The sequence below is a fragment of the Gallus gallus genome, chromosome 6 (assembly GCF_016699485.2).
Source record: "Gallus gallus isolate bGalGal1 chromosome 6, bGalGal1.mat.broiler.GRCg7b, whole genome shotgun sequence".
In the NCBI taxonomy this organism is placed as follows: Eukaryota; Metazoa; Chordata; class Aves; order Galliformes; family Phasianidae; genus Gallus; species Gallus gallus.
In genome coordinates, this window is record NC_052537.1 from 24509094 (window position 1) to 24532059 (window position 22966).

The following is a 22966-nucleotide window of genomic DNA, read 5'->3' on the forward strand; positions in this document are numbered from 1 at the left end:
TGAGGTAAAAATAACTCTTAAAAATGCTTCATTTTTGAGTTAAAGAAACATTTTGTTCAGTGAGACGCACAAAGCATTCAGTTTTGGGCCAACACAAAATGATATTTTTTTTTCTAGCAATCTCTTGGTTGAGGCAGTGAACCAAAAACTCAATTATTCACAGAGCTGCAGCAAGATTAAGGTAAGGATGGAAAACAGAGCTGAGCAAGCAAGGGAGAAAATTTGGGGTCAGAGAGTGAAGTAAATCTTAATTCCTTGGGGTGAAACACGGTGGTTGAAGGTGTCGGTGCCCATCGGTCACTTTGCTGTCAGTGTGAGGCAGTGGCTCAGTGTGACCCAGGTGCTGTCCTGTGCCAGCTGGGATGCATGGGCCACGCTGCGGTGCTCCTGGGGACGCGTCCTCGTGCTGCACCGTTGCTGCTGTAAATGCAGCATCGTCCAGGAGGGGAAGAATAAAAAGAAGGGGGAAAAAAAAAAAAACACACACCGAAGTCTTCTGCCAAGAAGCTGCTGTAAGCTCTGCAGAGTGTGAGTTTGGGCAGGGAGGAGCTGAGTGCTGCTCATCGCAGGGAACGCTGCTGCTTGGCTCTGGGTGCGAGTCTCCTCGGCGGGGCAGAGGGAGCCGGGCGCTGGCGGTGCCTGCTGCTGCTGGGGATGCTTCTCTGGCAGGTTCGAAATGCTTGGCACAGCTTTCCTCACGCATGCAGCGTTAGTGCAAACACCCTGACCGTGCTTCTCTGGCTTGAGCTTTTTTGTGTTGCTTTTTTTTTTTTTCCCCTCTTACCCGGCCATCCTAAGCAATAATCTTAATTTCCTGTTATCCCAGTGGGAGAGCGAAGGCAGTGGGATGGCAGGCTTTGCCCAGCATCGTGGTAAGGGGTGGGAGGCAGAGCGCTGGGCTTACGGCCGTGCAAGTTCGAGTCCCACTCCTTTGCAGAATGAGGAATGACTGTGGCATAGCAATAACCTGCATGAATTACTTTTAAATAAGCCAGCTTGGATGCACTGTGGCAGGCTGTGGCAGCGTGGTGCCCGCTGTGCTGATGTACCCTTAGAGCAGCAGACAGGAGAGATTGCAGGGGAGGTGGTGCACGTGTGGGGCTGGAGATGGAGAGAGCTGGCTCCTGCATGGGGGAAGGGGAACAGGACCATGTGCATCTCCCCACTGCCCCGGCACCTCATTCCCTGCTTCTGGTGCTGCTTTCTGCCAGCAGAAGTAATGAGCTGCAGCATAGGCACTGGGCTGAGCGTGCAAACCTCACACCAAGGAGTTGACGGGGGTAATGTTTTTATTATTCCAGTCTGTGGTGAACCAGTCTGCATTTCAAGTACTCCTTTGCTATTAAATAACTAATAATTAACCAGCAGAGGCCGTTCGAAGACTCTGGTGCAGTGATGTCTGGTAATAATTTTTTTTCCACCTATTTTATTTTATTTTAATTTTTGCCCTTCCAATTCATTCCGAGGCTCCGCACTGGGATCCCAAAGTGGTTTTCAATGGCCGAAGCCGTTGGCTGTTTATAAATAAGTTCTGAACGTGGTGAGCGAAGTTGGCAGCGCCTCGGGCTTTGTTCCGAGCGCTGCCGGGTACCACGGCCACCTCCGTGGCTCCGGTTTTGGGAGCGCAATATGGGATGCTGGGGGCAGCGGGAGAGGGGGGGGGAACGCCGCATCCCCGAAGCGTCGGCGGCTATTTCAGGAAGACGCGAAGTCTCCTCCTTCTTATGTAAATAAACGTGACAGCTCCCAGCGCCGGTGCGGGAGGGCCGCGAGTGGGTGGAGGCAGCCGGCGAGGGGCAGCGGGGCCGGGGGCTGCGGAGCGGTGCGATGAGCGCTGGCGGTGCCTGAAGGGGCGGCTATGGGGGGCCAGGTGACCCGCGGGCCGCTGCACGGTGAGCGCTGCGAGGGGAGAAGGTGGGGGCCGGGGGGATGCGTGCGGTGTGTGCCAGCTTCCAGCGGGGGATGAAGGTTGCCGAAGGGGAACCGGGAGGCTTTGGAAACGGTCACCTTGCGTCTCCTTCCCGTCAGCCGCTCCGTAGTATCCATTCATTTCTATGTTACGTTGATGCAGCGTGGAACGAACGCTGGTTTGAACTACTCCGTGTGCTCGGCTGAGCCATGGAGCCTGCCTGCTTTGCTAGGTAACGTGAAGCCGTGCAGGGAGGGGGGCTGAGCGCCCGGCGCGATGCTACGGCAAAATCCGGAGCAATAGGCAACGTGGGGCCGTGGCTGTGCAAATCTCATGCCATAAATATTTCGGTGAGAATCCTGTGCTCGCTAAACGTGCCGACTGCTCGGCAATGTTCTGCTCACCTCGGGACACAGCCGGTGTGCTGCACGTTCCGTGCGGGGGGAACGGGCTGTCAGAGAAACTTCCTCGTTGCTATAGTGAATAGGGATGGGAAACGCGCAGATCGTGTCGTGGGGGCTTGGAGCTGCTCGTGTGCTTCCTCTGAGTAGAGGTGTGAGAGGTATATGCTGAGGCTGGGAGTATTCACATCCCAGTCCCAATTTTTGTTGGATGGGGTGAAAAACAGTTTAAGGAACGAATGAGTTAGGAAGCAGATGACTCCTTCCTAAGGAGACTCGGAGTGAGGTTGTAATTTGTTCATCATCTGTGTTCTGAAGTGTCGCCCACAGTCTGACCTTATTTCTTCTGTAATGTCGCAGTGAACGCATCACATGCAGAATGTGAGTGCTGTTGCCTCAACGTTTACAAAAAGGCAAGCAAACAAACAAACCAAAAAAACCCCAACCCAAAACAAACAGCTCCGGCTGTTGTGGGTTCCTTTTCCTTTTTGAAGCGGCATTTGAATGAACTTGAGAAACCTGGCTGGGAAGGAGCAGCTGCTCTGTGTGTGCCAGGGATCTGGCATTCCTGCCAGGGCTTTCTGCTGCCCGCTGAGCCTCCAACTTCTGCCTCACGGCGTTGCTCCGCCCGCCAGCGCGGCTCTCCTTATTTTTTATTTGCTTGGGAGATGCAAAGTAATGAGGAGACACGGGTAATTAACTCTGCTGAATTTCCCTCTGTGGACAGAGGGGCTACAGGCGGCGTTGTAATGAGAGGTGATACGCTGCTGAGTGTGGCACAAGTCTTCTGAAACGTGGGCGTGCGTTATATTTAAAAATAGGAAGAAGTCGTCCACCGAAGGACATGTAATGAAAGCGGACTACGCCGCACTTGTGGTTCGTCTGTGGCTGCCTTTCCTGCAGTTGCATCGTTCTGTTGAACGTTTCTGTTTTCAGATATGCTGGGGAAAGAGAACCAAAACCGTATCAGTTTCTTGGAAGAATAAATGAAACCGAACGTAATGATACCAAAAGGAGCTCTGTGAGCAGCCTTGGGGGTTAACGCCCCTTGCTTTTAGAAACCATGGGTAAAGTACGAATGTGTGTCTTTCAGATATTTCCAGTGACCTCTCTGCACTGAAAGAGTGGGCTGGGATTTTCAGGGGCACCTGAGTCACTGAACTCAACTGAAAATCAGCTGGGATGGGGCGAAGCCGCCCTGCTTGGCTGCTGGAGGCTCCTGTTGGGATGGGCACAGCTCCCAAGCCTGGCAGAGTGCGCAGAGGCCTGCCTGCCCCTCATTGTCCACCCTCACTTTGGTTGAGTTGGAAAAAGTGAATTGAGAGATGGGCTGCTGAACTGGGCTGTGAGGGTGGCACTCCTTCAGAAAGCATCAAAGCGGCGTGGTGGTGCTCAACAGCTGTGGGACATTTGAAAGGAGATGTCTTATGGCTTTGTATGTTGACACAGAGGAGCTATTCATTCCTTCTTCTCCGTTGCCCAAGTGCCCTCGTGCAATCTCTGTCTACGTGCCCATATTCTCCATGGCACCATGATGGTCTCTGCTCCTCTTCCCCCTTCCCACCCCGTGCACACAAGTCCTTGGCGTGCTTTCCAGTGCTCTCTGTGCAGAAAGAAGGAAAGTTGAAATAGGAAGTCCAATGGTAACGCAGTCGTGATGGACAGGATGTTTACAGTCCATGCAAAAGGGAACATCTATACATGTGGTGTTTACGTTAGCAATATTTTAAACAGGAAATGTTAATATGATTGCTCGTGGTTCATCTGAGGCGAGTTTCTTCAAGACTGGCTGTGTGCTATAGCGTTCCTACAGCATAGGCGGACTTATCTAAATATTTATATTCAACTACTTGTTAATAATTGTGCATAAAACATCTTTGATGGATGCATATCTCAGAACAAGTACGTTCTTCTTACGCATCTGGTTCAACTGTCACCTGCTGCATTAGTTTTTAATCCCTCTTTATGGCTGCAAGTGAGATGCTATTTGCATTCAGAATTAGGGGATCAAATCCAATTTTTGTCCGAGAAAAAAACGCCTTGAGTATTTTTTATTATCATTATTTTAAATATATTTTTATTATTCACTTGGAACGGAGCAGACAAAAAGTCGGGCTTTGGCCAAGGAAGCTGCTGCGCTGTGCTGGAGAGGGTTCAGTGCGTGGCTACGTGCGGAGGTTAGCGATGAACGCGTCCGTATCTCTTCAGAGGGCTTTTGACTAGCTGGAGCGTACACAGTGCATTAATTCATGTGCGGGGATGTGTCTGCTGCATGCACATTTGCTCAGTAACCTTCCCTCCTGCAAGTCACAGTCGCTAATAAGTCCCTCATCGCAGGGCTTTGTCTTATTTTTGTTCTAATTACTCTCACGTCACGGGCGCACATCAGTGATTTGCAGCAGAATAATTTTTACAGGGAGCAGGAGAAAGGTATCTTGTGTCACATTTCCCAAACTGTAATTGTGTGGCATCAGCATAGTTGCAAAGAAGTCCCTGGTGAGAATGCATCAGTTTTTTAGCCTGGGAAGCAGCAGTGACTGACAGATGTAACTTTTGGCTTGAGTTTTTAAGCTTCTTAAGCAGACGATGCTCTGTAGCCTGAGGATACAATAAAAATAATGGCTCCTATCTTCGTGGGATGTATATACAGGTGTAAGGGTTATGTATGGCCAGAATTTCCCCTTACCTACGTAAGTCCTGGTGTGCTGCACAGCTATATGGTTGAGTAGCAGGAGGCAGAAAGAAGCAGAAGTGGTGGCATAGCAGCTCTCCATCTGCACTACATGGTGGTAGAGACTTTTGGGCAGCTACTTGGGTTCATTTCCAATTTCATAGGCATCTTGTTTGCCACGGTCTTTTCCTACACGTGGCTGCTGATTTATTCCTGTGCACAGTGGGTGTGAAGTGCTGGCACTGTCCTTCCTCTGCATTGTGTTCCTGTGGAGAGCTGACTGTGGGACTCACTCACAGGTGTCACTGGGAGGTTTGGGATATTTGGGGCTGGCTGGAAGCCTCCAGTGCCAGTGAGCTGCTGAGCTGCCACTGTAGGGCTCTGGGGAACAGTGGAAGCTGGAGGACTTTTCCTGAGTGAAAAACAGCTATGGTGTGCAACTTCATTTATTCCTTCTTTGCACAATGGAGCTCTATTTTTAGCTTTCTCTTAGTGCTTTGTAGTGTAGTGAATGGTATATCTATAGGCAAGTGCTGAATCAGCCCTATGCTGTATTTCCTACTTTGTGTGTTCCTTGCCTGTTCTGCAACAACCTTGCCAAATGCTGCGTTTCACCCTTGCAGTTAATGCTGCCCAACAGAACTGTACTGTAGCACACACCTTTGTACGCACCTTCAGATTAAATAATCTCTGACTTCTTTGATCTGATTAAAACTGTAAAATATCCCAGAAGAAATAAGAAACATAAAAAACAACAATCTGACAGCACCAATTTAGTGAGATTTCTTTACAAGTTAATTTTACTTTGCTTTTTTTTTTTTGTCATATAAAAACTGTTGTCTAGATTCTGAGGTATCTTACCTAGCTTCCATACGTGGAGTGATTGAAAATTGCTTCATCCTCACTAGGGGATTAACATTTCCCATATTCTGCAGGCAGTCACTCACTGAGAACCAAGATGAGATGGGGAGAAGAGGCTCTTTCTAAGGTCACTCTGCTTTCAGCAAGATTGCTATCTAGCTCTGAAAGCAAATGAGTATGTGTGTGTATGGGAAGTTAATCCTGCTCAGGGTTGGATTAACTGGTGCAGAAGACCCTGGGCAGAGTGCCAAAGCAGTGCTGGCATTTGCTAAAAGTGGGGCTCCTAGAGATTATTTCAGTTTGTGCCTCTGACCTGTGGGTCACCTCCGAATGTCCTTAGGTGGCTGACAGTATTGACTGCTGACAACGCTTCTCAGATGAAGTGGGTTCTGCCTCCATATATAGAGATTTTATGGGTAACGACATTTATGCTTGAAAACTCTGTTGTGAAAGGCAGATGACTTCTTTATTAGCTGTGGCATTACTTGACTGTAGGGGTCTTGGTGTAAGTGGTGTGAGCAGAGAGCATCCCAGTTCTAGTTTAATCTTTTGCTTGCCTGGCATTATCCCTGTTCATTTTTCCATATCCTCTTGATGCTGAGGGGACCGTGGGACTGAATGTGTTGTGTTATTTTTCAGATTTGGTTCTCTTATTTGTCTCCTCTTGGAGTGGTCCTCACCCTCCTCTACAGGGAGCTGTTCTTACATCTGATCCGTCTTCATCCTTACTTAATTCCTCTTTTGTTGAGAATTATGGATGGTATATTTAGCTGTCGTTCAATTAATTTAGAGGTAGCAGGTGTCTCTTCAGAAGGGTTTGTTGGATCCTCTGATGAGTCCCAGGGAATCATCTTCATGCTTAATCAGAACAAATGTTCCCAGAACCAGAAGAAACATATTGTTAATGGTATAAAATAGGTTTGTGGAACAAATACAATCATCATTGCTGGCATCTGGGAGGAGTTAAGAAGAGGTGGTCTCCAGCTATGCAATCTCAAAATTGACAGGCCTGCTTTCTTCTTATTAAAGAATTTTACATTAATGTCCATACATGCTGAGGGTAGAACTGAGATCAGTCTAAAAAAGATTAATCATAGAGGAAAAGGGAGCTTCTTGAAAAGTGAAGGCAAAGCAAGGAATTAGTCCTGATGGATTGCCCTGGGGAATCAGTAGGAATTTACTGATGGCGCAGCAGGGAGTGGAGCTGGAGGTCAGCGAAGATCTTGTCTCATAGAGGCTGAACAAGGAGCGTGCCTGCCAGCCTCGTGGTCCATGTGCCCCTGATCAGAGCATATGCTGCAGTCCTGTGTCTGACGGTATTTTGCTGTGGGGTTGATCCCTATTAGTGTTGCTGTCTGTTTGTTTTTTCTCCCTATATATCCCTCTCTAAATTACAGTATTTTTCTTTGAAGACATATTTATCTGAGTGAAGCTGGTCTGAGATGAGTCAGAGCCTTCCCCTCTGTGGCTCTTGTCAAGATGGCTTCAATGGTATTTCTGTTCCTTGACTCTGTCCTTGATTGTGTCTTGAAGGGATGCTGTACTTTGTTGGCATTAAAAATAACATTCAAGATGACTGCAATTGGTGGGCCTAGGAAGAGTCCTTTGGTTTATCTGGGATTTACTATGGGTCTGGCAGCCCAGCAAAGGAGGGGGAGTGCAGACAGAGCCATTATAATTGATCAGATGCCTGAATATATATTTCCCATTGTAAAGGCTGATAGCACTTTTATCTTAAAGAAAAAATGATAGTAATAAAAAAAAAGAAGAAAAAAGGGGGAGAGGGGAGGGGGCTGGACATAATAAAAGCTATATACATTAATGAATGTGATGCAGAATGTAAATGGAATAATCCTGCTTGCCTCCCCTGCAACAGCCTGTGTTGGAAGAAATCTGGAGTTCTTGCCCTTTTCCTCAAGCCCTTGGGATAAACCAAGGCTCCTTGCTATAAAAATCAGCTCCTTTTTCGTGGTTTGTTTTGCATTTACTCATGTAGTCAGAGAAGGATATATGCTAATGCAGAGGGGAAGCATTAGAGGTCAAGTAATGCAGGGTGCCTAGGGTTTGAGTTGTCTTACCTTGTAGATTATGGTGTCCCTCATGCAGCAGTCCTACCCAGAGGCTGGTCAGAGTATGGAGACCTACAAACACACTGCTGTAATCCTGGGGCACTACACTGCTATCAGCAGACTTTGTTGATGAAGTCTGGAGAAGAGAAAGGACCCTACATTTGACCAAACAAGAAAGATGTTCAGTGACCTCTTCATAAATTTCAACTCGGTAACAGAAACCGTTCCCATCTTTGACTACCTTTGAAAAGAAATCATTATGGACCAAAGCACACAGAGCCCTGGGTAGTTCCCAGCACTGACATGCAGACTGCGCGGTGTGCTTTCTGAGAGCACCAGTTGTAGTCTCACTGCAGGTTTTGCTCTGGTTTGCTTCTTGTGATTGCATGAAGCTTTCTCCATCGGCAGTGGGTAACACTCAAAACTAAGGTCAGTCTTGGTGTGGTGGGAGAAGCACAATTCAATTGGTGTTTTGAGGGCAGCAGGCGCTCATGTTTGAGTTGCACCTTGGCAGGAGTGAAGGCTTGCTTCGACTAAGCCTCCAGAAAGAGCCTATTCTTCTGTTCCCTGCGGTGTTTCCCAGCTAACGAAGCCCTTTGCTTGCTTTGCGAAGTTCAGACGCTGACTGTTGTCTGAGTCCCAGACCTGTGCTATCAGCCATGAGAAAGCTGAGTAGCCTTAAAGAGAGGGAGTGGAATTGAGCCTGGAAGTGCTCTCCCACCTACTGAGAGGTTTCCAACAGTCAAGGAAGGATGGGAAGGTGTTATGCAGAGCCCCAGTGCAATGCTACCCTCTATTTGCAGGGAAACTGAGCCATAAACCACACCATGACACACAGAAACCATTTTAATTTCAGTCTCTGCTGGAAGCACCGCATGGAAAAAAAATGTGATCAGTATAAAAAGAAATGTTTATGTTTCTAGGAGCATAGACCTCCCAAATAATTAACATCACTTGACAAACTGCTGTTTAAAATGCAAGTGGTTTAAGTGCTGCAGCTCAACAGGCATTTGTCACAGTTCTGGCGTAAATGTGATGCGTGCTTTGGGTTGGTTGCTGCCTTAAAGTAAAGAAAATTTCTTCTGGTAAACATCTTTTGCTTAAGGAGAAAGTCTTCACAATTTTCTTGTTTGGAAAAGCTAAATGTTAGAGAACTGGCCAAGTGGCGACTTGGTGGCAAGGGCACTGGGCATATGGTTTAGGAGAGAAATAAATCCTGGACTTTAAGGGAAAAGGCTTTTGGGAGGAAATTTTTGGAAGCTACAACTTGAGCTCTACTTTGTATATCTCTAATATTCACTCGCTCAACTAAAATTACTTCAAATAGAACCTTTCTTTAGGGAGACTTAATTTTCTCTTGGGTGACTGACAGCAGACACAGAGATTGCTAAGAATTGGTATTTTCAAAGGTTGAAAAATATCATCTTGCAAGGAGACTGAGATTAAAATAAAAAATGAAAAGAAAAAGAGTCTGTGGAAGATAGAAATATAAGGGTGCCCATAATGTACTGAAGCATCCCAGATCAAAATGACTTATGTTTTTGCACACCAGATTCATATTATCAAACATAAAATAGAGCCTTAAGAACCTAATTACTTTTACAGAGGCATTATTGATGCTGTAAATTTCATGCAGCTTGGAAAAGGAAAATTGCTCATTTTATTTTCTGCCCATCCTGAACTAGTTCAGTACTGCCCTCTGATTTTTCAATTCCAAAGGGAAAGAGACTCCAGAAATGGGCTCTCTTCCTCTATTTCAATTCTAAGTGAAGCTGTATGCTTAGCAGGAATGCAGTTCTGGGAGTCCCGATGAATGACGGTCCCTCTCACGTTGTGGGAGTTGCTGTTCTTCTCATTTCAGTCCTTCTGTGCCTCAAAGGCTCTGCAAAATTGGCTGAAGAGACCTTGATGAAGTGACACGGCTGTGACAAGGTTTCTGGACAGACTCCCTTCTGTCCAGCCCAGTGTTGTGTTGCTTGAGCAAGGGCAGTTGATTCAGTATCTAGACATCATGTCTCTATATTCTATGGCTTGGAATTTGCATGGTTACTGACTGCAAAAGATCTAATTTTCCTTGACTTACAGTATTTTGAACATGGCTTCTAGCAGGCTTAGGTGGGAAAGTGGGCAAGGCTGACTTGGGGATACACTAGAAAATCTTGTATTATGCTGTAAATTAATTCCTGAAATCTCATATGTTTTGAGGAAAGAAGACAGACCACCCCTTGGTTTGTCAGGTCCACCTCTGGCAAAGTACCTCCCAGAACAACATTACTCAGATGTTTTTATTCCCTACACCAGGGGTGCTTCTACTTGCAAAAGATCTGATCCTACTGTGAGATTTTTCACCTGGGCTTAAGGTTCTCACTTGATGCAAAGAAATGAGCAGTTCCTGCTAAATTTAGTAATTAAGATGATCAACACAAAGATCTGCAAGCTCTAATGCAGATCTCTGTGCCTCTGCTTAAGGTGGATAGGAGTGGATATGGAGATGCAGGGATTCCAGCTCCCTGTATCCTTTTTTGGCAGTGGTGCATTGGCATTTATCATACAAAGGATAAAGCTTTCAGGCTATCCATTCCCGTGGTAGCAAGGATAAAATGCAGAGAGATATCATCTGAATGTTCTCCAAATGGATGTGAAAGGGTGTAAAAGTCATTCAGCCTATCTGCAAGAGATGACTGCAGTTCTTAAAGCGCTCTTCGCCAAAGGTCAGGTAACCTCAGTCGCTTTGCTGGAAGATGTTTCTACTCTTTTATCTAAGTGACTGCCTGCACTCTCTTTACCTGTTCATCAGTTATCCTACAACTTCAGAGACTTTCTCTCTCTGCACCCACATCCAGCAAAGCTGCTCTCTGGGGACTCCAAAGGTCATCCCATGCTGACTGCAATTCAGACTTACCAGTGCACAAGTAATTGCCTGAAGGAGACTGAGAAGTTATTTAGCACATGGTAACTGGTATCTTGCATTTTGTGTATTGTCCATGACAATACACGTTTTCCATCTTCTAATCTTGTACTCTGGTAAATCTGTGCTTGAACTCTCGTGGACAAACCTCATCTAATAGGTCTTTTTGCATGTAGCAAAATCAGTATTTCTGTGACACGTGTGCCTGGTTCTTCAGCTCGTGTGATGCAGGAGGAGGTGTGTGGTATTGTGTAGGAAGCTGTAGTGAAGTGAAAGTACAGGCAAGTTACCTTGAGTAATTTCAGCACATCAGAGAAGTAACTTTGGAGCATGCAATCTCCAAAGTACTAAGGAAATAATAATAACTTTATGGGAGTTCTGAGAAGGCTTTTAATAAACAGGCCTTGAGCTTGTAGTCTGAAGTATGTTTTTGCCGCTACAAAATCTGAGAGGATTGGAGCCCTTCCATGTGCTCTTAGAGTCACCTCCCAGCTGTCTTCTCATATGAGATTCAGCATAAGGATAGCAGGTAGAGTTGCTTTGAAAGACACAACGCCTCTCTACGTGCTCTTGTCCTCAGGCAATATGGATTCAACACTCTTGGTCATTTACTGGCTGACCTGTTGCAGTAGGCGCTAAGAAAAACAAGTTCCTGGATGGACTTTTCCAGCACCTATTTATAGCAAAGCGTTAAGTAATAACTTCATGGGCCTGGCCTGGGAATGGCTAGGAAGGACGATGGAATAGTGTTCATGCTTTTTGTTTGGAATCAGCGCCAGGGATGCCGTTTGTCTTTGTTACAATAAACGGTAACTTTATTCCCTGACTGGCCATTGAAGTTTCAGGTTTGAATTCATAGGGCCAGATTCAAATGCAAAAGAAACAGAGTTAATGACTGGAAGGGGTGTTTAAACTGGTGCAACTGATGTGCTGCAGAGCCAGATGGGACTGGCAAAGTCAGTAATTTAGATTCCTCTTCTCCCTTTGGTACAGAAAGTGAAGATAAATGAAGGAATACACCAGTGGATGGCCAAATTCTTGTGTAAGGGGAGAAATGTTGCCCTTTCTCCTGTTTTGCTGCAGCAGCGCTCAAATTATTTGCCTGGAAAAATAATATTTTAATTGTATATGCTGGCTAGCACATCTAATTTTGGAGAAGAAAGGATGGCAAAGCAAGCAGAGGCAAAGTTTGTGTGGTCTGACCTCTCCCGGAGAGAGAGGTAGGAGAGAAGAAATGAGGATTTCAGTAGAGAAATGGTGGAGGAGGAATTCAAGGAAGTATGTTGCTCCTGTCATTCTGGAAGATTTATGAGGTGGTTAAACATGACCAAATAGTAAAGTCACGTGTTCATGTACCTGCTAAGCTGTTAGATCTACTAACCCCGTGCTTTAAGGGTTTACATGCTGCCAAATGTAATCAGGAAGAAAGCCGCTTGAATCAGTATCTTCTGGGGGTGAGTTAGACTGCGTACATCAAAACCAAAAATTCAAGTGCAGCTTCTCTTTGTCAATGAGGAAACCAGAAGACCCTCAGTAATTACATGTTTAAAGTGTTTCCCTTTAGGACTGCTTTGGCTCTTTATTTTGGATGAAAATCTTTGATATCTGGATAGTGGAAGTGGATGTAAATAGTTTTAAGACTGTAGCAACTAACCGCAACGTGAGCAAATTTCTTGCACTGAAAAGGGAACTTTGAAAAGGAATGAAAACATACAAAAAACCAGAAGACATATTGAATGACAGTACATCTACAGCTACCAGTGTGCAGAAAGCAAAAATCTGAGTATTACAACATCAACACCAGAAGGGTTTTGTAAAAAGTTCACACAGTGATCACTGTTGTGCTTGGAGGGTGATGACGGCAGTCAGGAAATTACTGGTGTATCTTCTGGGGGTGGAAGATCTCCATTTTATCAAAACAGGCTGCCCAGGGAGGTGGTGGAGTCCCTGGAGGTGTTCAGGGGACACGGAGATGTGGCACAGAGGGACATGGTTAGTGATCGCGGTGGGGATGGATTGATGGTTGGACTAGATGATCTCTATGGTCTTTGCAACCTTAATGATTCGAAGCTTGTAGAGCTGAGCACTGTCCTTTGGCTATGCCATCACCTTGCTGTGTGCAACCCTGGCAGCCCTGCAGGAAGGGAAGTACTGCTCCTGAGTTTGGACACATCCTTGTGGGCAGCCACCAGTAAAGGAAGGAGGTGTGCTTAAACCTCTGACAACAGTGAGAGGGGAGCCTTTTGCAAAGCATTGTTTGGGGTCAGAAAAATAATCACGACGTTTTAGAAGTGCTTGTTAAGTTTTAAATACGGATGGGGTAAGGAGCTGCTTCCAGCAGGTGTGCTGTCAAGAGACCCTGCAAATAACAGTGGCAGTGAACTTTAGAAGGAAGAGCGTGAAATAAATATGACCGAAGCATTGCATTTTTAGGGAAGGCTAACACAAAATGACCCAACTTCATAGTACCTCAAAGTGAATCTAAATGGATGGTTTATATTAGGAAAAATGGCACGCTCCAAATGTAAATGTCATGTATAAGAAGAAAAACTGCTTCCCGAGATTCTTTAGAAACGGCATTACGGCTTAAAACTTCATGGTATGTGGTAGTGAATGATAAACATAATCTACACTGTCCAGCTGGGTAAGAAGAGAAGTAAAAGAACAGGCTCTGGGTTATATATCCTGACCAACCAGATACTAAATTAAAGCGAAGCCATCCACACATGACATTTGCAATAAATTCAAGCAGCAAAATGTGGAAGAGACAGCAGAGCCACTGGAAATTTCGCTGTTTCAATCCAAAGTTGCCAGTGTTTCTGTACTGTGAGGAATGTTAATGCCTTGTTCATATATGCTGCTGTAAGGCAGGAGCATATGGACTTGGTGCTGGGTGTGCTCATGCTGTGCCCAAGGATGGGTATTTGGAGTGGCACAAAGGATGTTAAGGTGCTGAATCCCTGGTATGGTTGAACCTGTGCCCTCCTGAGGCTGCGGGAGCTCTTTTCTGATTGCTGTGATCTAAGCTCTAGCACGTTGGCCTCTGAACCTTTTGTGGCTTTGAGGAGGTGGTAGTATGAGAGTTAAATCACTGTAACCTTGGGAATATTTCACTTAGTGCAAGTGTAGTGTTTCCTTGGAGGTGAATGGTGCTGTCCCTGTTCTGGAGTATTTTCCTGGGTCTTTCTAGAGGCATCCAGCCAGCAGCCTTTGTTCTCTGCCCTGCAGCTATGGATACAAGCTTTAAATGCCCAGCACCCATACTGCCTTCCTGCAGATGCTGTGTCTGCAGAGATATTCCTGCTTTCTGCCCTGTTCTGGGGAGCCTGTACTACTCCAGTGTATTCTTCACTTGCTTTACTACTGGGATACTCTGCAGAGCCACGTTTTTTGTAGAGAGGTAGAGAGCATGGTAGGAAGGTGTATCCAGGCTGGGATTTTTGTCTTTCACAGTGAGAAGTGGTCTCTGGTTAGGGAGTGGTGCTAAGAGATGAGAGGTAGTCAGCTGGAGGATGCTCTCCCGATGCTCTATCCAGACGAGAAACATGATTCAGAGACAAACATCATTACCCTCTTAACACTCTATCTATTGTCACTGGTGACTGAGGGACTGAATTAAGAAAAGCATCCTGCTATAGCTCATTGTATTATAAATATGCAGTATCAGTGGTCTGCTATGGGCTTAACTCAAGATGCTGAGTCTAGAAACACATCCTTGATTTCTCGCAGGGTATGCTTCAGAGGTAACTCCAGAGCCTGAGTTCAGAACAGAAGCTTCTCTAACTTGTATTTTCTTTGCACCGTTTGGTAGATTACTCCATTTCCTACTCCCTTAGATTTTAGTTCTGCAGGTCCACGTTATTGTTGCAACCACTTTTAGGTTTGTCATATGCCTGGTCTCCATTGTTCCCACCTTCCTCCTTGTTCTGAGAAATATGTGAAATCGAACCTTGACAAATTACTACTTTTTGTGGTGAACTCTCAATATTCGGACTTCCAAGCTATTATACCGTACATGGAAAATGTGCCCAGGATAAACTTTCCATTAAACTATTTAAATTGGAAGAGACAGCTGGCACATCTTCAAGTATTCCAGAATTAGATCCCAAAATACTGAGGCTAGTTAATCTTTTGGAAGAACAAAAACTCTTACTGATTTATATTTAGCAGAGGGAATGCATTTTAAAAACACAGTCTATAAGAGGCCCCTTGAAGAAAACATCTTTTACATTGATTTGTAGTCCATGGAAATACTATGTGGCCATAAAATATTTGCCGTTGGGCTCTGTTTTTATGTAGCTACCTCTTTGCAGTGTGAGCTGTCATTAACCTTCCTGGTGTGGCTGCTCTGCAGGCTATGCAGTGAAGCACAGCTACCTTTGGGCAGCAGCTTTGCTGTTCATCACAGCTGTGCCTAACCTTGCAGGAGGGAAAGGGATAAGGCACTTTATGCTGTGTTGGAAACTCTAGGCTGGGTAGATGAAGCTTTGGAGGAACTCTAATGCTAATACAGGAGTAAAGTGTTTTATGTGCATAGCTCTGCTCTATACTGAGAAAATGAATAACTGGAGTTATGGTTGGTTTCATTGGCTTGTCCCAGGTAGACTATAATGTGTGATCCTGCAAAGGGCAGTGGCACGGAAGGAGGTCATGGTAACGTTGGTGACAGAATTGCTGCAGATGTCTGAGGGAGATGCTGAATAAAGATCCCCTAATTAGGGGCCTACAGGTGGTTAATTATTACATGGTATCACTACTGAAGGTGATGACTTTAAAAATTAATTTACAAGAGGAAGGGCTTTCTTTTAAACAGCCTTACAAATGTATAGAAATAGTTCTGTATTTGTACAACTCTCTTCTGATATAATCTTTTTTCCCCCCCAGCCATCGTCATGCTACTTGGCACTTCTGACTGTGCATGGTGCCAGCAGCTGGGTCGTTCTTCCTGGGGTCACCTCCCCAGCTCTGTCCTGCCCTGCTCTCCTTGCTTCTTGCCTCTCCTGCATTTTGGGTCTTCTCAACTTCCTTTGCACAGAGGATCATACAATCATGGGATCATTAAGGTTGGAAGAGACCATTAAGATCACCTGGTCCAAACATCAACCCATAACCACTATGGCCACCAAACTGTGTCCCTCAGTGCCACATCCTTGGGCTCTGCCCAGGAACATCTTCATTATATCTTTCTCAGTCATTTCCACAAATGTTAGTTCGGACATGACCCTTTTACAAATAATTAAACAGATTCACTTCTCCTTTATTGTACCTATATCTCCTTTGGCCAACCATATTTTTGCTCTCAGATTTTTTTTTTCTTTAAAAAGAAAAAAAATTACAACTCAGACTTAATATATATTAACTGGAGCAGAGCACTTCTCTTATTTCTCCTAAGCTTTTCTTGTCTCCTTTTTCAACCTCTGTACAAACTGCCACCCTCCTGATCCTTACTAAGACTCATAACCTCTGTATCATCTTCAAGCACACCCTCAGAAGGCCTTGCATCCAGGCTGAAACCAAGGATGTACTGTTCAGTGGGTTCTGCTGAGGTTGCTAAAAAAGCCCCACGCCCAGGTCATTGCCTGGCACTCCTGCAGAGGTTATCAGCTTGGCATGAGAAGTGGCCAAACAGGATCCATCACTGCTACTCACTGAAGTCGTATTTCGAATTATAGCCGGTTCTGCCTTCTGTCCTTACTGTCACTTTTTTGTACCACTTCTACTGGTTTTATTTTTCTCAGTGGCATGAAAAATAAGCTTAATCACTTGGAATGTTCCTCAAACACTGACCAGTCCCCATCAGTCCGTTTTGAGGGATGGACCCATCTTGCAGTGAGCTCTGGCTTTTGTTGCCTACTTTTTGTAGTGGAGGGGCATCTCACAGGCGTCTACAAAACCACACTTATCTTACAAGGCTACTACTTTAGACACTGCTTTGCTTTTTTTGGACTTAAAAAAAAAAAAAAAAAAAAAAAAAAAGTATAACTCTAAGCCTTACCCGAGCTGGTATTATCTCCTTTCATGTACATGTTGTCTGTCTGCACCTGTCTCTTGTCTCCTAGTTTGCAGTTTAAGTGGAAAATCTTACACTCTGTGCTAACCTACTCTCTTGATACATCTCATCACTGCTAAAATAGCACAGATGAAAATAAGTTACGTTTTGGCTTTGACTTGTTTTAGAGTCTTGGATGGGAGTGCTAGATCTGACCTGCTGGCTCAGATCCACCTTGTAGATAAGTCCTTAATTCACTAAAGTTTAACCCAAGATGCTCTATAATTTCAGGTTGCCTGGATTTAATGCTCCAGAATTAACCCTCTGCATTCTGTGCCCCAACCCCTGCAAAGCTGTAGTCCTTGTGCAAGGGCAAAACTTTGTTTCCTGGTCATCTTGTAATGCCAAGATCAGTAGTTGACCATAGCGACAGCAATCTGATAGGACCATTGTCACCACAACAGGCATAGGGAGAGTTGGTTGTAGCCTGGAAATAAGCGATCATTTATTTCTTCAAGAAAAGCAAACACATTTCAAAAGGCATTGAAAAATACTTTGTTTTTAAATTAGTACTTATTTATAGTTTCTTCTCTCCTGTGCTAATGCCTAGGATCAGGCTGCATGTGAAGAAAACAAGGTTTGCAACCCCTTTCAGTTTCCCTTGGTGTTAATATTTATGTTTAGTAAACCGTATCTTGAAGCGTGCTTAGAAAAATTCATTTGCAAAGCCTAGCACACGGAATTTGTTGTGGTTTACTCCTTTTGGACTTTGTTAATAAATGCGAAGGATGGTGGAACAAGCTTCTCTGTTTCAATACCATAATTTCCCAAAATAGGGAACCACCTCCGAAAGCAGTCTGCGTTATGGTTATTCATCTTGTACTTGGTTGTTTTGTCTCCCTGTGCTGCTGGTAACCGTGTAGCTTTGGAGAAGCTGTGCAGGTTTTCTTTCAGGGCTAAGGCTTTCCTGCTGCACTGATGTTCCCAAATCCTTCCTTTTAAATGCATGCTCAATAAGACTGGTGGGCAGATAAAACACCTTTGTCATCCTCTTTGGATGTCAGGATTTTGGAACCCTTTTCTCCTTTCATGGCGTGGTGTTTGCTCTGTCTGCTCCTTTTCCCATCGCTGTCCTGCAGGATAGGCACAGCTCTGTCACTGACCCCACACCTCTCTCCTACTCCCCAGGCAGAAGGGATTGGACATTCCCACCTGTTCTGTATGTCAGTGCCTGGGCCCTGGTCTGAAGTCTTCTTTTCTCTCTCTCATTTCTGAATGCTGTTCATTTGATGTGCTTAAAGAAGTTTATCTTAAATACTTTGCAGTTAGTTTTCAGTCTGAAATGAATTTTGACACAATTCTGGTAAGTGCTTATCCAGAGTTTTTCAACTGGAGAAAAATGTATTTCTAAAAAATGAACTCCAGTCATTCTTTTGCTCCATTTAAGAAATCCCAAACCTTGAAGTTTTTCATTTTGAAGAGCATGGATACTTGTGGTGAAAACCTGCAGCAGGCTTTGGGATACGTTTTCTAAGCTGAGAACATCCAGTGCCCTAGTGCTGCCTTTTATAGAACAAATGGGTCTTCCTCAGGCCTTGAGATCCAGGAGCCCAGAGACATTTAGCACACGTAGAGGGATAATTGTGTCACCTTTGGGACAACATTCTGCTTTTTTAAACAGCCAGGGCTCCAGCAAAGAGCTCTTAGGATTCTGAAGGATGAGTGACTTGGAGTGCTTCACACTGTGGTTTTCATTACCAAAAGAAATGATACAAATGGCATCTGTTGTTGAGCGTGAACTGGAAATGGTAGTCTATCCCATCTTTAAAACCATGAGAGTGAGCAGTTGCTGATCTTTGTGACCCTCAGCATGAAACCTGTATGGAAACCCATGGTCCTTCTCTAGCTTTGCAGCATTTTGACACAAGGGCTGGTTTTCTGACGTGATTTTGGTCTTATGACTTTTGTCACAAGATTCCAGTTGTTTGCGTGGCACTGGTTTGTTGCTACAAGTGCCATTTATCAGAAGGAAGTATTTATGCCTGGCTTTTTTACTACCCTGTTGTGGCATGGGAAACCTGCAGTGCCCTTGAACGTGCTTTCAGATTTCAACCTTCTTGTTTGCAAACTTTATTTGAAGCAGTGACTTCATTTCTCCTTTGTAAATGACTGATAAGTCAGCTTGTGTGGGAGATGAGGAGTCTGGAACAGACTTTCGGTTAACGCAGTCTCTCATGGTTCATGTGAAGTCAGAAGGACTTTTGCATGGTTTACCAACTGCAACTCCAGGTCTGTGATCTTCACTCAGTTCTTTATGTAAATAAAAAGAATAATTGAAGCCTACTGCAAGGGCCCTGGATGTACTGTACCAATATTGCTGGTAGCAAAAGCTGAGGATGTCAAAATGTGTAGTTAAGTAAGTGAATGGGAGAAGGCTGGAGTCCAAGTCAAGCTCAGTTTGAACAAAGACTTAAAGCTCATGATTTATTTTGGCTTTAGCTGGCCAAGCAAGCACACTGATATATCACCAGACTGTGTTTCCAAAGTGACGGTTTCCTTGTCTGAGTCCAGTCTTAGGTGTTTGTGTTGCAGTCTGAGGTTGTATGGTGTGTTCTCCTATTGGAGTGGGCAAACTGTCCTGGAGAACTGTGTAAAGACATCATATTCAGCACGTTATCTATCATAGGGGCCCACAATCCAATAATTTCTCAGATGAAAGTAGAATGTAAATATTTTTTGGTTTAAAGTTAAGCCTTCTTTTCTTTTTTAAATTAAGACCTTTTCCAATCATTATCTGTCTGTGTTCCTCATGTGGGAGGGTAAGAACATGTGGCAGCAGGTGGAAGTCTCATCCCCATCCACATTTTCTACCTGAGAAAGCTCATCCTGGGGTGGATTCTTCCATTTCCATAGAGCATAGTTGCCCTGAGTTTCAGCTGGATGTATGGGGAAGCTCATCCTGCAGGCATTGACCTAGGGTGGTTTGACCCATTCTCACCCAGCAGGGCCACCTTATCACAGCAAATAAGCATTCCACTAACATCCTTCCCATAGGGTCAGGCAGGACCCTAAGGCTCCATAACACAACTCCAGCAGATGCTCTGGACATATGCAGTGCTGTTATCAGATGCTTTGGAAGCTGTGAGTGGTTTTCATCACTTCATTACAATGTTTTAAAAGGGCATCACATCCTATGGAGAGATGCAGCAGTTGCTATAATCACAGCCAAACTACCCAGTAAAATTAGAGCACAGAGGCAAGGAAGATGAAACGTCTGTGCCTTTGTGCTGCACAAGTTTGTTTTGGTATGTGGCTGCTAGGAACAAGTTTGAGTTACAAAATTCAGATCTGGATGCATAGGTGACATGAATGTGTATTTGCGATTAACTTCTTGTGAGGAACAGGAGAAGGAGAATGACTTATATTCCATGTAATCCTTGGCATCAAATCACTTCCAGCTGGTTTATTTCTCATTTAAAGCATTGATGAGAACTTTTAAAGGTAAGCCAGTTGGCCTCCCTGCTCTGTACTGAAGGGTTAGCACTGGGAGACAGAGCAACAGGGGGATGACAGCAGAAAGCTGGTGTGGCTGGTGTGGAAGTTGTGTCAAAATGTTCTCATCAGAATCCGTGTTCTGATGGTACTTGTTGATCAACACAGTAAGCCTGAATCATTGCAACTTCACGTAACTAGAGGCTAATACTGCCCCAAAGACTGGGAGATATAAAGTCCAGGCTTTATATTTCTACTTCCCAAGAATTACATTAGAGTTGTAATCATTATTTTTATGGTAGCTGTATAAAGACATAACTGTCAGCAATGAATTTGTATGAAGAATGGATATAATTAGTTTATGCAGCTTGTGCATTTGAGAAATAGAGTTTTAAAGCATACTGTTAGTCATGCAAAAGCAAACTGACGCATTGTTAAGGTCACATTTGCTTTTATTACATCCCTCCATCTATCCTGGAATAATTCATTATTTTGTTGGTACTCTGTTTCTAAATCTGAGCATCTCCTCCCAAACATATGTGCACAATGCAGTTTGTTTGTGCACACAAGGAAAAGGAAGCAGATGACTTGTGTTTGGTATAATGATTGTTCTGTGCTTGAACTGCTGCAGATTCCCTGTTGAAAATAAACTCATGGGTCCTTCCATTCATGAACAAAGCTGCTGTTGTGACTGTGTTGGTTGTGAGTTGAGTCTTTGTATAGGGCCTTGGTTAGAGAAAGATGTAATTTCCTCCTTGCTTGAACCCCTTGCTCCCTCTCTGCTTTTGTCACCGTGTCATAATGTGCAGATAAGGGCCTTCATGGCAAGTGGGATCTCAGCTGAGGTTCCCATCAGCAGAGGAGAGAGGAGAAGGGATTTATGGTTGGTGAAGGAATCCAGGTGGGTTATTGCTCAGTGGTGCTCAAGAATGATTTGAAACCTTTGTTCCTTCATTTTACTTTCAGATTCCATAGGTGGCTCATTCCCGGCCTCCTCCCACCGATGTCACCACAAGCAGAAGCACTGTCTCCCCATCCCACAGTGTGGAGCTCTGTCCATCACCCCTCTGCTTTTCCACCCCCACACAAAGGGGTCCCAGATCGTCATGGACACAACACAGAAGGCAGTGAAGCGCCAGGCTAGCTTCTGTAATGCCATTACCTTCAGCAACAGACCCATTGTTATTTATGAGCAAGTCAGGCTTAAGGTGAGTAATTGATATCTTCCCTTGTTGGCATGGTAGCTACTGGGAGTGTGTTGGGATCTACCAGGCTTTGGTGCTTGCAGCAGATCTTTATCTCATCCGCAAAAAGCACAGTAGTCAGATCTTGGCCTTTAAAGGTCTCCAGTCTTTGTTGGTACTTCTGCTTTTGTCTGTCACTATAGTTCATGGAATCATAGAACCATTTAAGATGGAAAGACCACTAAGATCATCTTGTCCAACCATCAACCCATCACCACCATACCACGAGACCATATCCCTCAGTTCCACACGTACCCTTTACTTGAACACCTCCAGAGACAATGACTCTACAACCCCCTTGGGAAGACTGTGCCAATACCTCACCACTCTATCTGAGAATGAATTTTTCCTAATATCCAACCTAAGCTGCCCATGGCACAGCTTGAAGCCATTACCTCTCGTCCTATAGCTGTTACGTGGGAGAAGAGGCCAACTCCCACCTCACTACAACCTCCTTTAAGATCATTGTGAAGAGCCATAAGGTCTCCCTTGAATGTCCTCTTCTTCAGACTAAACAATCCCAGTTCCCTCAGCCGCTCCCCATAAAACCTGTTTTCCAGATCCTTCACTGCTTCGTTGCCCTTCTCTGGACAAGCTCCCAAGCCTTGATATCTTTCTTGTAGTGAGGGGCCCAAAACTGAACATAGTACTTGAGGTGCAGTCTCACCTGTGCTGAGTACAGCGTATGCATCTCTAGCCAGCCAGGCTTTGCGTGCATCATGCAAAGGAGCCTTAGTGGGCAGACTGAGAGAGGATGAGGAGTTAGCTACTGTTTTTGGTTCCACAATGAGAACTTTTCTTCCTGTAAACAAGGCAGCAGTGGGGATGGGCTGGAGGTGAGAGTTAGCCTCTCCACTGCAAAGAGGTGAGAGGTGGAAAGGCAGGTGAGGAGAACCTGGAAGTGAAAGAGCTTGGCATGGGTAATAAAAGGGTTTGGCTGAAAGGAGCAGTTACTGCTGTTAGAACTGCTGTCTGAGAAAAAGATCTTTCTGACAGACTGCTGACTGCCTTGTTGAGTCAGTCTACTGACAGCAGTAATGTCAGAGAAGAGAGCATTGCAGACATCACGTTTTTCTCGCAGGCATAGACTGATTTGTCTTCCTTTGTGTCTGTTTTAACCAAGAGGATGGAGCTATAGCCCTTCTGCTGCAGCTCACATGAAAAGTTCAGCTCCTCCACATACTCTGGGAGCTGCTTCCCAGTGGGATTCACCCTTCCCCCTAGGAAATGAAGCATCTTCTAGACACTCTGAGGAGCTTGGGGCCCTTTGCGCTTCATCTAGAGATTTTTTCAATCCTTACGCCTTCCTACTTGCAGGACTGTTTTGCATTCCGTGCTCATTCTGTGCCTTCCATTGGCACGATGTGGTTCATCATCTTTGGCAGATTTAGCTCATAGCATACACAGAAGATCAACATGCAA

The 22966-nt window shown here is 44.9% G+C and overlaps 1 protein-coding gene across 6 annotated transcripts in view; it reads left to right on the forward strand.

Annotated features, from left to right (window-relative positions):
• NEURL1 (neuralized E3 ubiquitin protein ligase 1) overlaps window positions 1–22966 on the forward strand; it is a 134389-nt gene that overhangs the window by 56953 nt on the left and 54470 nt on the right. For 3 of the 6 annotated variants that reach the window (XR_005860626.2, XM_040702437.2, NM_001012910.3), the window contains exons 1-2: window positions 1771–1892; window positions 21267–21508. Coding sequence is in view for 5 of the 6 variants with exons in the window: in XM_040702437.2 (XP_040558371.1) it covers window positions 1859–1892; window positions 21267–21508 (276 nt within the window). In the remaining variant the exon portion in view is untranslated. Of the gene's footprint in view, window positions 1–117; window positions 182–1770; window positions 1893–21266; window positions 21509–22966 lie in introns of those variants that run through there. The other 3 variants (XM_040702436.2, XM_015288647.4, XM_040702439.1) reach the window with 2 other exon arrangements.